The sequence below is a fragment of the Pimephales promelas genome, chromosome 17, assembly GCF_988280905.1.
Source record: "Pimephales promelas chromosome 17, fPimPro1.hap1.1, whole genome shotgun sequence".
In the NCBI taxonomy this organism is placed as follows: domain Eukaryota; kingdom Metazoa; phylum Chordata; class Actinopteri; order Cypriniformes; family Leuciscidae; genus Pimephales; species Pimephales promelas.
The window spans coordinates 18,119,200-18,131,967 of NC_142785.1; the positions used below are offsets into that span (position 1 = coordinate 18,119,200).

Below are 12,768 nucleotides of genomic sequence, written 5' to 3' on the forward strand. Positions count from 1 at the left end.
ATTCAACAAGGTGCTGAAAGCATTCTTTTGAAATCTTGGCCCATATTGATAGGATAGCATCTAGCAGTTGATGGAGATTTGTGGGATGCACATCCAGGACACGAAGCTCCCGTTCCACCACATCCCAAAGATGCTCAATTGGGTTGAGATCTGGTGACTGTGGGGCCCTAAAGTGTGCCAAGGAAACATCCCCCACACCATTACACCACCACCACCAGCCTGCACAGTGGTAACAAGACATGATGGATCCATGTTCTCATGAGTGGTACCCGGTGAGGTCTTCTGCACTTGTAGCCCATCCACCTCAAGGTTGTGCGTGTTGTGGCTTCACAAATGCTTTGCTGCATACCTCGGTTGTAACGAGTGGTTATTTCAGTCAAAGTAGCTCTTCTATCAGCTTGAATCAGTCGGCCCATTCTCCTCTGACCTCTTGCATTTTCGCCCACAGGACTGCCGCATACTGGATGTTTTTCCCTTTTCACACCAGTCTTTGTAAACCCAAGAAATGGTTGTACGTGAAAATCCCAGTAACTGAGCAGATTTTGAAATACTCAGACCAGCCCGTCTGGCACCAACAACCATGCCACTCTCAAAACTGCTTAAATCACCTTTCTTTCCCATTCTGACATTCAGTTTGGAGTTCAGGAGATTGTCTTGACCAGGACCATACCCATAAATGCATTGAAGCAGTTGCCATGTTATTGGTTGATTACATAATTGCATGAATGAGAAACTGAACAGGTGTTCCTAATAATAATCTTTTAGGTGAGTTTAAGTACTAGGTAATATTAATTAACTACATGTTCTTACTATATGGTTAGGTTAGGATTAGGGTTTGATGTTAGACGTAATTATGCCTATTTTATAGTTACTATTATTGTAATATTATTGGCCAGTCTTTACTAATTCCTTCCCACTCTACTCTTATTAATGGAATGTAAAATAAGTAGAGCAATAGCACAGCAGAGTAACTGTCAACACAAGAGGACGATGTCTGAAATGGATGGCTTGGGCTGTAGACAATGTGTAAAACATATTTTGTTCTCTGACGAGTCCACCTCTGACGTGTCTATCCCACATACATGGGAGTTACAGTGTGGAGAATCCCCAAAGAGGCTTAACACCTGGACTGTTGCTGCCCAGATTCAAGCATAGGGCTGGAACAGTGATGGTTTGGGCAGCAATATTATGTCATTCCCTACTGTGCTTGAAGGGCATGTCACTGTCAAATACTACCTATCTGGAGGAACATGTGCGCCCACTGTTTTAAACATTGTACCCTGAAGGTGGGCCCATGAATCAGCATGATAATGCACAAATACATTCAGCAAGACTGGTATCAGAATGGTTTGATGAACATGAATTGAAGTTGAACATCTTCCATAGCCTGCACAGTCGACAGATCTGGATTTTATTGAACCACTTTTGGGGTGTTTTTTGGGGGGAGCGAGTCACACCACCAGCATCACACAATGACCTGGCACTATGCTGGAAGAGGAATGGCTCAAAATCTTTCTGGCCACAGTCAAGGACTTGCATCTGCTACTTCCAAGATTAATAGATGTTGTATTGGCTGCAAAAGGATGTCCTATACCATCCAAATACATTTTTGTGGTCTAAAACCAGGTGTTGTATCCCCTGTATTTTGTCAGGATTCATGGCTGAACAGAAAGTTCAAATGTACAGCATTTATTCAAAACAGAAAACTTTACCTTTGATCAATTTAACAGTGCTCCTTTCTTTCAAAAGAAAGAAGATAAGACCACCAAAAACGTTTTAACAGTAGTGTAGATGATGTGAACAAGATAGATGATGCACCACTACATTGTATACATACAAAGACATTTTTAATGATGTCACAGCACATTTTACATCATACATAAAGTGCCATCATAAGCATTTTATTCGAATGGAAAACAATGGCATGAGCACATGTTGTCCCAATCTCCCTTAAAAAGGGACGTGGGGATTTAGATTGTCATGGCAAAAGAATCTATTCGTCTCTACAGTATTACAAAGCACCCTGTGTATGGACATGTGGAATGTTCCTTTTAAGTTGCAGTATCTGATTTGAGTGTCTATAATCTTTTTGAAGTGTTTTACACATATGTGTTGGCTTTTAATAGGTGAAACTGAATCTGAGGAGGATCTGAAGATAACCTGAGATGTATTAAACTTCCCTTTGTGTAATCTGCTCCCTCTGTAAACAGTTTAAGGCCATGTTAATCCAATATCAATCAAAGATGAATTAACTTGAAAGATTTTAGAGACTTTTCAAACTATTAGCATTTGCTATGTAAAAGTACATACAACTTTCATTTTTGGCAGTTGACTTTTTTCTTTCTTTTTTTTAACTACCAACACTCACCTGTTCTATTTTTCCTACATGTAGTCTAGGTAGGATTCAACAAGTCTAACCTTAACCGTTTAACAAGAAAGAGTGTCGAGAGCAACCATTTAAGGTAAGAGATTAACAGAAGTGACCGTTTGGTAATTTATGTTATAGGAAACTAACACAAAACATCCAATTACTGTGGTGCCATGCTGTACTGTGATACACAGGAAACATCTCATCTGTCACAATGCCATTAAATGTGTAGGGAACGGTTAAGCACGGGCTACGGGTGTTCCTTCTCTAAATCTTAATTACATGCACTAAATAAGTACATATGCACCCGTGTTCAAAAAATCCAGTTGGTTGAACAAACACCTTTTTACGGTGACCTGCAATGTGTGGCGGACAGTTCACGATCACATGGATGCACGGGAAATCACATGGAAAGAGAGAAGAAGTGAGGATGACAGGTGATGCACGAGGAGAACACATCACTAAGAATTCCATAACCTCTCACTTTCAAGTCAGAAAACAGTACAAAGTAAAAGAAGTAATCAACATATAAAAAAATGCATCAGAATCCCAAATACCAAACAAAATTCTCTGCGTAGTGTTTCGTTGTCTTGTAATATCCCTGTGTGTGTTCTTTGCTGCTCCGGTCTCAATGGCAAGAGTTCAGTGGGGTGTGTGTGTGTTTGTGTAAACAAAGTCTGAGCAGTGTGCTTTCATGACTGGTTGAGTGCAAATCCATTTGCTGCTCTTTAAATGGGTCCCTGATTGAACCATATTTCCCTCCTGAGCGTGAACTTGAGATACCTCCAAAAACTAAAAAAAAAAAAAAAAAAATCCAAAACATTCATCAGTTATCAGACCTCCACGTCTGGTGGACTTCCACCTCCTCTGGCACGACCAATAGGAGTTCACAGTTCTTCCCTCGAAGCTGGTGACGCAAGAACTTCCTGCGAAATGATCAGAATGACAGCTAGAGGTAAAACAGACCTTCGCGTTAAAACTGGCCGCTAATTTCTCTTTTGGCATTGCACACCTACCTCAATTCATCAGCTGTTCCGATAGCATGAGGACTGCGCAGTTTGGAGTCCAAGTTATAGTAAACTCCTCCCACTTCTCGAACTCCAATCCAGTGCTGCCGTTTGAGGGGCAGTCGCAACGGCCCCCAGCGCAGATTGGATGGCACATTCAAGATGAAACCAGTGACGTTTGGCAGAGCAATGCTGCCAACGTCCCTGTGGGACAACAGATACATATGACATTAAAAACAAAACAAAAATACATAGGACCCTCTTCTATGATACACCTTTTCTAACTTCTGGGGCATAGAATTAAAGGGACAGTTCAACCAAAAATTAAGATTCTGTCACTCAGCCTCACCAAACTTTTATGACTCTTTCTTCTGAATATCATGAAAGAACATACTTGGAAGATTCCTATGACTTCTATTGTATGGACATAGAATTTCAATATAGGTCAATAGGAACCAAAACTGTTTGATTAATGCCATTTAAAAAAAAAATCTTTTGTGTGCTGCTAAATAAAGAAACACAGGTTTGGAACATCATTTTCATTTTTTAGGGTTATTATAATGTTACTTTCTGTGTTATACAACAGTATACAATTACAACTACTTAAAAAATAGTTATACAACAGTCTTGGTATCATAATGGGAAAAAAGTCGAAGTAAAATAAATTGAGAATTCTTGAGAATATTTTAAAAGATTTTGCCTTAAAAAAATGTTTTTTTAACAGAAGCCATTCACTGCTTTTTTGTATGAAGAATTTTGGTCTGTCTAATCATGTCATGTATTGCACAAGAACTCATGAACTCATGACTTTGTGTAAAGGTCAAGAAGTCTCTGAAATTATCAAATACTAGAAAGGCAGGCAAATAATATCATGTTGTGCAACTTTTCTTAAATTATTTGAAATGCTTTCAAAACCAACACAAAGAGCACATTTCTTTGGCACATGTGATTCAAACTAGATTTTGAAATAGTATAATAAAATACCTTCTCTTGTCCCACCAAACAGCCTCAAACCCCCGAGTCTGCAATGCAGCCATAATGACATTCACATCATAGTTCCCATTACCCAGCATGTTTTTCTTGTGTGGTGTGACCAAAGTGCTAGGCGAGAGCCTGAAAAAAAAAGAGGAAGCAGAAGTGAGCACAAAAAAAAAAAAAAGGAAAGAAAATCCCCAAATTAGAAAACTTCGAATATAACAATACATCTTAGCACTGACCTTTGGTAGATGTCCTGAAGTGCATCACGGCTGAATGCTGCTCCGTCCTGGAAGACATTGTTTAGGGCATGCAGAGCGCACAGCTCTCGATGCTGCTTTTCGTGATAAATGGCGGGAGGTTGTGACGAGGCGGGGGGCGTTCCAGCATTCGTTCTTTCCTCTAGCTCAGACCCACGTCCACCAACAGCTTCTCCTTTCTGTTTGCTGACCTTCCATGGCATACAACCCAGCTCTTGAAAACCCCCGACCCCCCTCCCCTTACCAGAACAAGGAGTACTCCCCATTCCTGCTGCTATGTCACCACTACCATCTCCACAGCAACCTCTCAGCTGCTTGGGATGAGTAGCAAGGGGAGGGGAGTTAGCTACTGGGATGAAAGGTGAGCCAGCGCAACTCGCAGTGAATCAGTGAAAATAAGAAAAGCGCAAGCAGAAATCTTCTCAAAAGCACACTCGGTTGTGTCCCCTTTCTGTGTTCTTCATGTTGTTATTGCACAAAGACTTGCTGAGCACCATAGTAACCACTAGGGCAGAGAAGTTCTTTCCATTTTGGCTGTCACCGGGATGGAAAAGACAGCTTGACTCGTACAGCTGACCAGGACTAAATAGGTCAGCAGTGCAGGATCCTGGCAACTGCCATAGAAGACCACTGTGAGAACTGCAGAGATAACCTTGGCTTTAGAGAAGAAAGAAACACAACAAGAGACTGATTATAAATCAGATATAAAAAAACGACAGCAAATACTTCAGTACTGTGCATTAATTAGCATTTAACCGAGTGGCAGGTCTAAACAGGAACCCGTTTGACACCTCGGAGGCTAATGTGAGGTTATGCCCAGGATGACTAACGTTACATTGGGAATGGCTGTACAAAAACTTCCTGCCAGCAGACAGGATGGGTGTATGACTTATTAACGGACAGAAACGATATTCAACACTTCGTACGCAAGTTTAATAAGATATTTTAAGACATGCCCTTTTCCTCTTTGAGCTTCTCAAGTAACGTTAGTACGTTCAGACCAATTTGACAGACACTCTGGCTACGTGCTAGCAACGTTTCAAACGGCACCTTTCAAAGTGTCAGTGTAATCATTCCCAGCACATACCTCTGTCTGCATACGATATGTTACAGTCTAGGTTGCTTTCATTCCTCAAACTTGGTATTCTCGCGTCCACACCGTGAGTTGTTTATTCCTTTGTCTCTTGTACTTTTTCCTTGCAGCTCTCTGGTTCGACGTGAGCATGCGCAAAACGTCATTGGCTTTCCGCTGGCTTGCGTCACGAGCAGGTTGCATCCCATGGGACTGTCAAAACTGTCTCTTTTCAGTCTATGTCATTGGTCAAACGCGTATCGGTCGCCCACATGACCTCCGTTAGGAAATTACCAAGACTCAATTTACCTTTTTTGGACATTAATTTCCTTTTTTTATTCCTAATAGAAATGATTTGAGTATTGTTTGTGGAGTCAGTTCTGGGCTGTATAAACAGCCCTCTAGGTCTGCCGTGTTGTTTTAGCAAATCCAGACATAAACATTTAGATATGCTGTGATTTCCAACATCTGTGGCAAATGAGTAGTCACCCTTCGGTTTGTTTGCATTTCGTGCTAATGAGAAAACAAATGACAATGCCAGATGACTTCATTCCAGATGTTCTGGAAACCCACAAACTACTAAACGGGTTATTAATGCCATAAAATACCATAAAATATGGCATAAAATAATAAGTACCATATATATATATATATATATATATATATATATATATACACACACACACACACAAATTAGCTGAAATAATCCATAAATATACATTTGATTTGTTTCATTAAGAACAGGCCAAGCTCAATTTATCAGGCATAAATTATGCATCCATTCTATAGTACCAACATCCTTAATAACAATGAACAATAATATTAAAAGTTTTCATACTAATCGTAATCCAAAACTTGAATCAAAGTGTATTTTGAAGTGTTTCATTATTTTTGTTCCTTTAGTGTAATGCATTCAATTATGCCAATACTGGTTTAATAAAGATTAAATAACAAAGTGAAATACACTGTCAAAACTACAAAATTCAAGCTTTTATTGGTTACGCTATGACAACAGTGACAATGCTGAACGAAATTATGTGACAAAGGCAAGACTGAGTCAAATCGACAGTCGCTAAAAATGTGCAGACATACAAATGTTTCTGTATTTATTATATGAACAAGTATGTAATCAAGGTGTCATGTTTTCCCCCCAATTATGGTGAAGGCCTTATTAGTTTATTTAGAGAGCTGCATGGTCAGGGCATCTATAAGCTCCTGTTTCTTGGTTCCTGTTGTACGTATTCCAAACTGCTTGCATGCATCTTTTAGCACAGGAACGGTCAGTTTGCCCAAGGTGCCCTTTGCCACATGGTTTTTCATCTCTTCCTCAGACATCTCAATTTTTGGCTTCTTTTCGGCACCACCACCAGATTCAGCTGTGCAAAAGGAGACAATTCAAGATGCTGTCAGTGTCATCCTTCAAAGTTTCTGAAAGTAGTGGCAACAATAGTAAAACAAAAAATGTAGTAAAAATATTTTGCACACTGCAATTCTCTGGAAGTAATACACTCATTTCCAATGTACAATGAACGATGATGCTCTGTCTTTGCACCTGCAGTATTCCATAGTGTTATTATTAATTAGTCATGTTATCAGAAGGACAAAAAAAAAGGAAAATTATTATATTGACTATATAATAATAATGATTATTTAAAATTATATTTTATTTAAATGAAACAAATAAAGAAATATTATTATTATTGCAATTACTGTAAAATAAAAAAGCAAGTATTTCATATTTTTATAAACATTTATTTTACAGAATATTTATATATTTTACTAATATGTGTGGCTGTCTTGCTTCCTTTCCCTTCAAACCTTTATTTATTTTTAGTATGATTTAAAATAAATTTACCCTTTATTTACCCTTTAGTATTTGGCAAAAGGGTTAGCATGTATTGCAATTTAAAATGAATGTACTGAGTGACCAGAGATGGAGTTTTCTGTGAAATGAGCTGCTCTGAGACACTGAAAACGCCAGCTCATGAGCTGCTCACGCTTAAATGGACACAGTGCCGCACTTCAGTGGTCAGTTATTATCAGCCAGCTGGGGAGATCACCATTTCATTTACTCGCCAACACCGATTTGTTAATTGTTGACCCTGGAGATTACGAGCATGTTCTGAATCCGCATACAGCAGCTCAATGGCACCGCTAGCTTGTGCAGTGCTGTCAGAAGCTAAACTATATATGCAAGAAATAAATGTATTTGAAAACAGAATTTTTTAAATGGGATTTACACAATTCACCTGGTCATACTTTTTAGGTTGAAAAATACATAAATCCATATAATTATGAAGAAAATCTAATAAATACATCCCTCATTCATGCTTTAAAAAAACATAAAACCATCTGAAATCTCACCAGGTTTGCGTTTAGCTGCAGGCTTTCCCTCTGGGTTATAACCAGGAGGATAGACTAAATCTTTAAACTCTTGAACCAGCGGGCCAAGACGATCATCAATCATTTTGACCTTGGGCACTGAGGGAGCATAAAAAGTATGAGAACATAGAAGGATAAATAACAAGTGATCCATTTAAAATAATCAGAACACAAGAAATACTTGTTAAATCCTCAATGGCCTCAGGTGCAAGCATATCAAGAGCCAAAGCCTCCAGATTCCTGAAGTGCTGTTGCAACATAGGGTTTTCAAACGCATCACTCCTGTAAATACAGAATACTTGCAGTAAAAATCAACTAAAAATCCATGATTGAAAAATCCAGTTGTAGTAAACCACACACCTGTATTTAAAGCGGAGCTTATGCACGATCTCTTTCATCTTATCCACCTGCTCATCTGAGGCTGTGGGACCCTCGTGAACATCCAAAGTGCGTATGTCATCAGCAAAGGGAAGTAATATCACATGGAAGCCTAAAATATAGGATCCCACAATTTGATATCACTTAGCCATTCAATTGAATGTAAAAAGTTCAGTCTAAATCAGGGATGGGGCCCCTCTCCTACAGAGATTAGCTCCAACCCTAAACAAACACACCCGAACAAGCTAATCGATGTCTTCAGGATTACTAGAAAGTTATAAAGCATTTTAATCCGGGTTGCAGCTAAACTCCGCAGTAGAGTGGCCCACCAGGACCGAATCCTGCCCATCCCTGGTGTAAATGAACATATCTAACAGTCTTGACTGCAGTTACACTACCTGGAGGTGTTGCCTGGGTTTGACACTGATCCAGTTCTTCTCTCTGGGGAACTAGTGCTACAAACCGAGGTGGCGTGTTACGACGAGGGATGTATCTGCACAATGCAAATACATTTTTTTCACTGCACTTCAAAAGGAGAGCTGTAAACATACAGGAGCTTCCTATAATAAGCAAAAGAAAAATAAGGAACGGCACATCAACTTTGCAAAATATGAAAATAAACGGTTAAGAAAATATATGGGTTGAAGTGAAAGAGATAGGCATCAACAAATGAACACCTGCCTGATATCTGCTCTTCCTCAGGGTAAATGAAAAGTGCGGGTCGTAAATGATGGTGCAGTTTGAGCCGGTCCATGGGCTTAAACCCCATCAGCACCAAACCTGGATCATCAAACTTCTTAATCTCATCCACCTCATCCTTTTCCATCACGATCTGTTTCTTCCCATAAACCTGCATAGTTAAGTAGTAAGTTAATATACACTGAACAAAATTATAAACGCAACACTTTTGTTTTTGCCCCCATTTTTCTCAAAGGTCTAGGACTTTTTCTATGTGCACACAAGGCCTATTTCTATAGGCGGATCTTTTGTGACGTCATTGTTTATCGCGTTGCATCATGGGAATCGTGTGGCAGGAAACACCGCTAGATACATGCTGTGTGGTCGATTGTACGGCTTGATGGGGGCCTGATAAAAAGTTTTTCATTTCATTTTCAATAAACAAATAAGAACACTGATCAATGTAGACTTACTCGGCTTTGCAGTCGCAGTGAGCAGTGATTATTTATCACCCACTGGAGATGTGAATCACACTGTGACTGCTTGGCCAGGTCTAACCTCTGCGTATTCGTATTTCCAACACGCATAATCGCTTTTAAGCGTGTTTGTGAACGCCATTCTTTGGTTATGCAAACCGATTGTTGCAAGCAGGCGCTGTCCAGGTGGCTGGTCTCATGTGATCTTGGAGGAAAAGATGCTGGATGTGGAGGTCCTGGGCTGGTGTGGTTATACGTGGTTTGCGGTTGTGAGGCTAGTTGTGTGTACTGCCAAATTCTCTTCCTTTGGAGACAGCTTATGGTAGAGAACATTCCAATCACAGGGAACAGATCTGGTGGACATTCCTGCAGTTAGCATGCCAATTGCATGCAACCTCAGGACTTGCGATATCTGTGGCATTGTACTGTGGGATATGCCACACCTGTGAGGTGGATGGATTATCTCAGAAAAGGGGGAGTATATTTAGACAGATTTGTGAAAAATATTTGAGAGACGTAGGTCTTGTGTGTACAAAGAAAAAGTTCAGCTCATGAAAAATGGTGGCAAAAATATAGTAACTTTAAAGTAAAAGGTCACCTAAAGCAAATAAAACAAATTTTTTATAGTTCTGATTCGAAGTGACATCTAGTGCTGTACCTGTGCCCTCTTCATATCATTTGGCAAAAGTATGCCCCCATTATGGGTGTGAAAGTAGCGGGTTTTAGTGCGCACGGGTTCGTTGTTATCTCTGTAAAGTCTGACGGCAGAAGGTTTGGTGGCAGTCCTGGCCAACACATATAAACCGACTGCCAGATTGACACCTTCTCCAAGCGAGAATGTTAACCTTGAAAACAAATAGGGTGTAAATCAAACACATGGACTCAAAAAAAAAACAATACTGCATTTTTTTACATCATGAAATCAATGTTTTTTTTCTGGAATAATACAGTTTTTTACGATAAATTATTTCTAATAATTGAATCAACACAGCAATTGAAAAAATGACAACGATTCCAATAATCCAATCAATTCTCAATGTATAAAATCAAACCCCACCATACATTTTTTATTCTCTTTTGACCAGCCTTTTTATTTAGATTTGACCAGCCTTTTTATCAAATTTGAAGTTTGAAACATTATTAATGCTAATAAAAAATAAATAAAAAAAAAAAAAAACCTAAAAAAAAAGAGAGAAAAACTCTCTCACTGCTCTTTCCTGAATCATTTTTGGAACTTTAATAAGAATACAAGTAAAGTTAATTTACACAGTAAAGACTATGTATTGTCTTTTTATACATGTGATTACTTTATACATCTTATGTAGTATTATTTCTTGTGCTTGAAGTTTTTCCAGGTAGGTCAATTTAATTTGTGTCTGTTCTATTGTGTTTTTTTTCTTTGCTCATTCTTTGTCACAGTTTACTGTACACAGTTTTTTTTAGGCTAGTATTAGTTTTTTTAATGAAATTGAAAATGATGAAAAGAATTATGAAATTCTAATGGCATCAAAAAAGTTGATATCATAAAAATATTCTTTAAAGCAAAAATGTTGTGTCATCTATATTGTTTTCGTGAAATAAAATTACTTATAATGTGATATAAGATTTTATCATATCGCCCACCCCTTCCTGCGACCCTTCATAAAACAAGTAGTTTGGAGAATGGATGGACATGACGCAGTGCCTTTACCTGCTTTGAGCTCTTTTCTTCAACTCCTTAGCTCTGACCCTCTTCTGCAAGTCCTCGAGTTTCCTGGAGGGCTCAGTCTGGACACCAAGCTCGCTTTCATCCTCTGGAGGGCTAACAATATCACAGAAGAACAGGGAAACGTCGAACCCTCCAGGCTTTGTGAGGTGCATCAAGTCTATGACCACACCTGAGGAACAAACAGAACACAGGCTATACAATGTCCATCATTCGCCACTGAAACCGTGTCATTTTCCCCTTCTATTCGGCCTACCTGTCTCTTTAAGGTCAGCAGCTTTCGTACGAGCCTGTCTGTCTTTAGCACTGTCTCCTCCGTGAGGGTCATCCCTGCATGTGAAGATCATGAGGCGCTTGTGTGACAGTCGCAACTTGATGTCACTGTAAAGGTTGGAGCAGCACCATAGAGCCTCTCCGAGGGAAGTTTCCCCACTTCCTAAGATATTTCCAGCCAACTGAGCTCCTTTCTCACCCAGTAGTTTATCAATGTCTTGTACACGCTGAGCTCCTGAGAAGGGAAACGTGAGATAGAATGACCATCATACACGCAATCTGAAAAGCAAAAAGATTGAGTAACCCACCAGGAGAATCCAAGTCGTGGTAAACGTAGACATGCTTGAAGGAGTTTCTGGGGTTCTTGCTCTGCTCAGTCCCATAGAACACCAAAGCGACCAGATCTTTGTCACTGCTTATGATCTTACTAGTGTACACACTGCGCACACACTACATACAAAGGGAGAACCACGTCAATTAGAAATGCCCAGAAATAAAAAACAAATTTAATGAAAATAAAAGATAATGAATTTAGACTCACCTGCATAGTCATGTCAAAATTTGATGGCTCTCCATCCTCACCCTTGATGAACATCTCTTTGGATGCATCGATCAAAAACACCAAGCTGTCACGGCCACTGACTTTGTAATCGCCTATTGATCAAAAAATTATAAAGGCTTTATGTGTAATCACATTTTAAATTTCATAAATGCAAGTTTAATGGAGGAAAAAACAAGCAACTTATAAAGACTCAATAGATGCAGTTAGCTTTGCTAACCTCCAGAATCTTCTTCGTCCTGCTCATCATCAACGTCTTCGTTTTGATAGTACTCTCTCCAATCCGCCATTACTCTTTGCTTAGTTTAAAAACCGCGTCAAGGTTGCTTTCAAATACAGTTGGGGGAAAAACAGTTTATCTTACACTTGAACCAGGAACTTTTATCTTTTGAGTAAGAGAACTTTGTAACCATTTGCGCCCGCGCATGCATCCAGGGCGCCACAATTTGAGTGACACGTCCACTAGCGTATCAGAGACGACTATTGAATAGCAAGAACCAATGACAAGACAAGAGCGAAGTGATTGGTTAATCTAAGCAAGAGGAAGTAAACAAACGTTTCTGAGAACCGCTTTAGCGGTTTAGAACGAATCGTTCTTTTCACTCGGATCTTTTCTATGAACGGATCCAGAGACG

The 12,768-nt window shown here is 39.4% G+C and overlaps 2 protein-coding genes across 2 annotated transcripts; both read right to left on the reverse strand.

Annotated features, from left to right (window-relative positions):
- Positions 1 to 2,398: 2,398 nt before the first annotated feature.
- On the reverse strand, positions 2,399 to 5,832 carry josd1 (Josephin domain containing 1). The gene is made up of 5 exons (XM_039653318.2): positions 5,698 to 5,832; positions 4,593 to 5,267; positions 4,360 to 4,488; positions 3,385 to 3,579; positions 2,399 to 3,294 (listed from the first exon to the last, which is right to left on the reverse strand). Exons 2-5 carry the CDS (start codon positions 4,874 to 4,876, stop codon positions 3,195 to 3,197), a joined length of 708 nt encoding a protein of 235 aa, XP_039509252.1. The 5' UTR covers positions 4,877 to 5,267; positions 5,698 to 5,832; the 3' UTR covers positions 2,399 to 3,194.
- Positions 5,833 to 6,643: 811 nt separating this feature from the next.
- Positions 6,644 to 12,710, reverse strand: xrcc6 (X-ray repair cross complementing 6). The gene is made up of 12 exons (XM_089122065.1): positions 12,354 to 12,710; positions 12,116 to 12,228; positions 11,883 to 12,024; positions 11,558 to 11,809; positions 11,287 to 11,473; positions 10,255 to 10,441; positions 9,120 to 9,292; positions 8,841 to 8,998; positions 8,425 to 8,554; positions 8,246 to 8,346; positions 8,047 to 8,163; positions 6,644 to 7,058 (listed from the first exon to the last, which is right to left on the reverse strand). The coding sequence occupies exons 1-12, from the start codon at positions 12,421 to 12,423 to the stop codon at positions 6,859 to 6,861; spliced, it is 1,830 nt and encodes a 609-aa protein (XP_088978191.1). The 5' UTR covers positions 12,424 to 12,710; the 3' UTR covers positions 6,644 to 6,858.
- Between the last annotated feature and the right edge of the window lie 58 nt (positions 12,711 to 12,768).

What these genes read in the sequence shown, in the direction of transcription:
- josd1 (XM_039653318.2), bottom strand. Translation starts at nt 4,876, where the DNA reads ATGGGGAGTACTCCTTGTTCTGGTAAGGGGAGGGGGGTCGGGGGTTTT. An exon ending in CTTCAGGACATCTACCAAAG is followed by an intron (nt 4,489 to 4,592) that starts GTCAGTGCTAAG and finishes TTTTTTTTTCAG; the next exon opens with GCTCTCGCCTAGCACTTTGG. An exon ending in GGAACAGCTGATGAATTGAG is followed by an intron (nt 3,295 to 3,384) that starts GTAGGTGTGCAA and finishes ATCATTTCGCAG; the next exon opens with GAAGTTCTTGCGTCACCAGC.
- xrcc6 (XM_089122065.1), bottom strand. Translation starts at nt 12,423, where the DNA reads ATGGCGGATTGGAGAGAGTACTATCAAAACGAAGACGTTGATGATGAG. An exon ending in AAGAAAAGAGCTCAAAGCAG is followed by an intron (nt 10,442 to 11,286) that starts GTAAAGGCACTG and finishes TTTGTTTTCAAG; the next exon opens with GTTAACATTCTCGCTTGGAG. An exon ending in AAGCTCCGCTTTAAATACAG is followed by an intron (nt 8,347 to 8,424) that starts GTGTGTGGTTTA and finishes CTGTATTTACAG; the next exon opens with GAGTGATGCGTTTGAAAACC.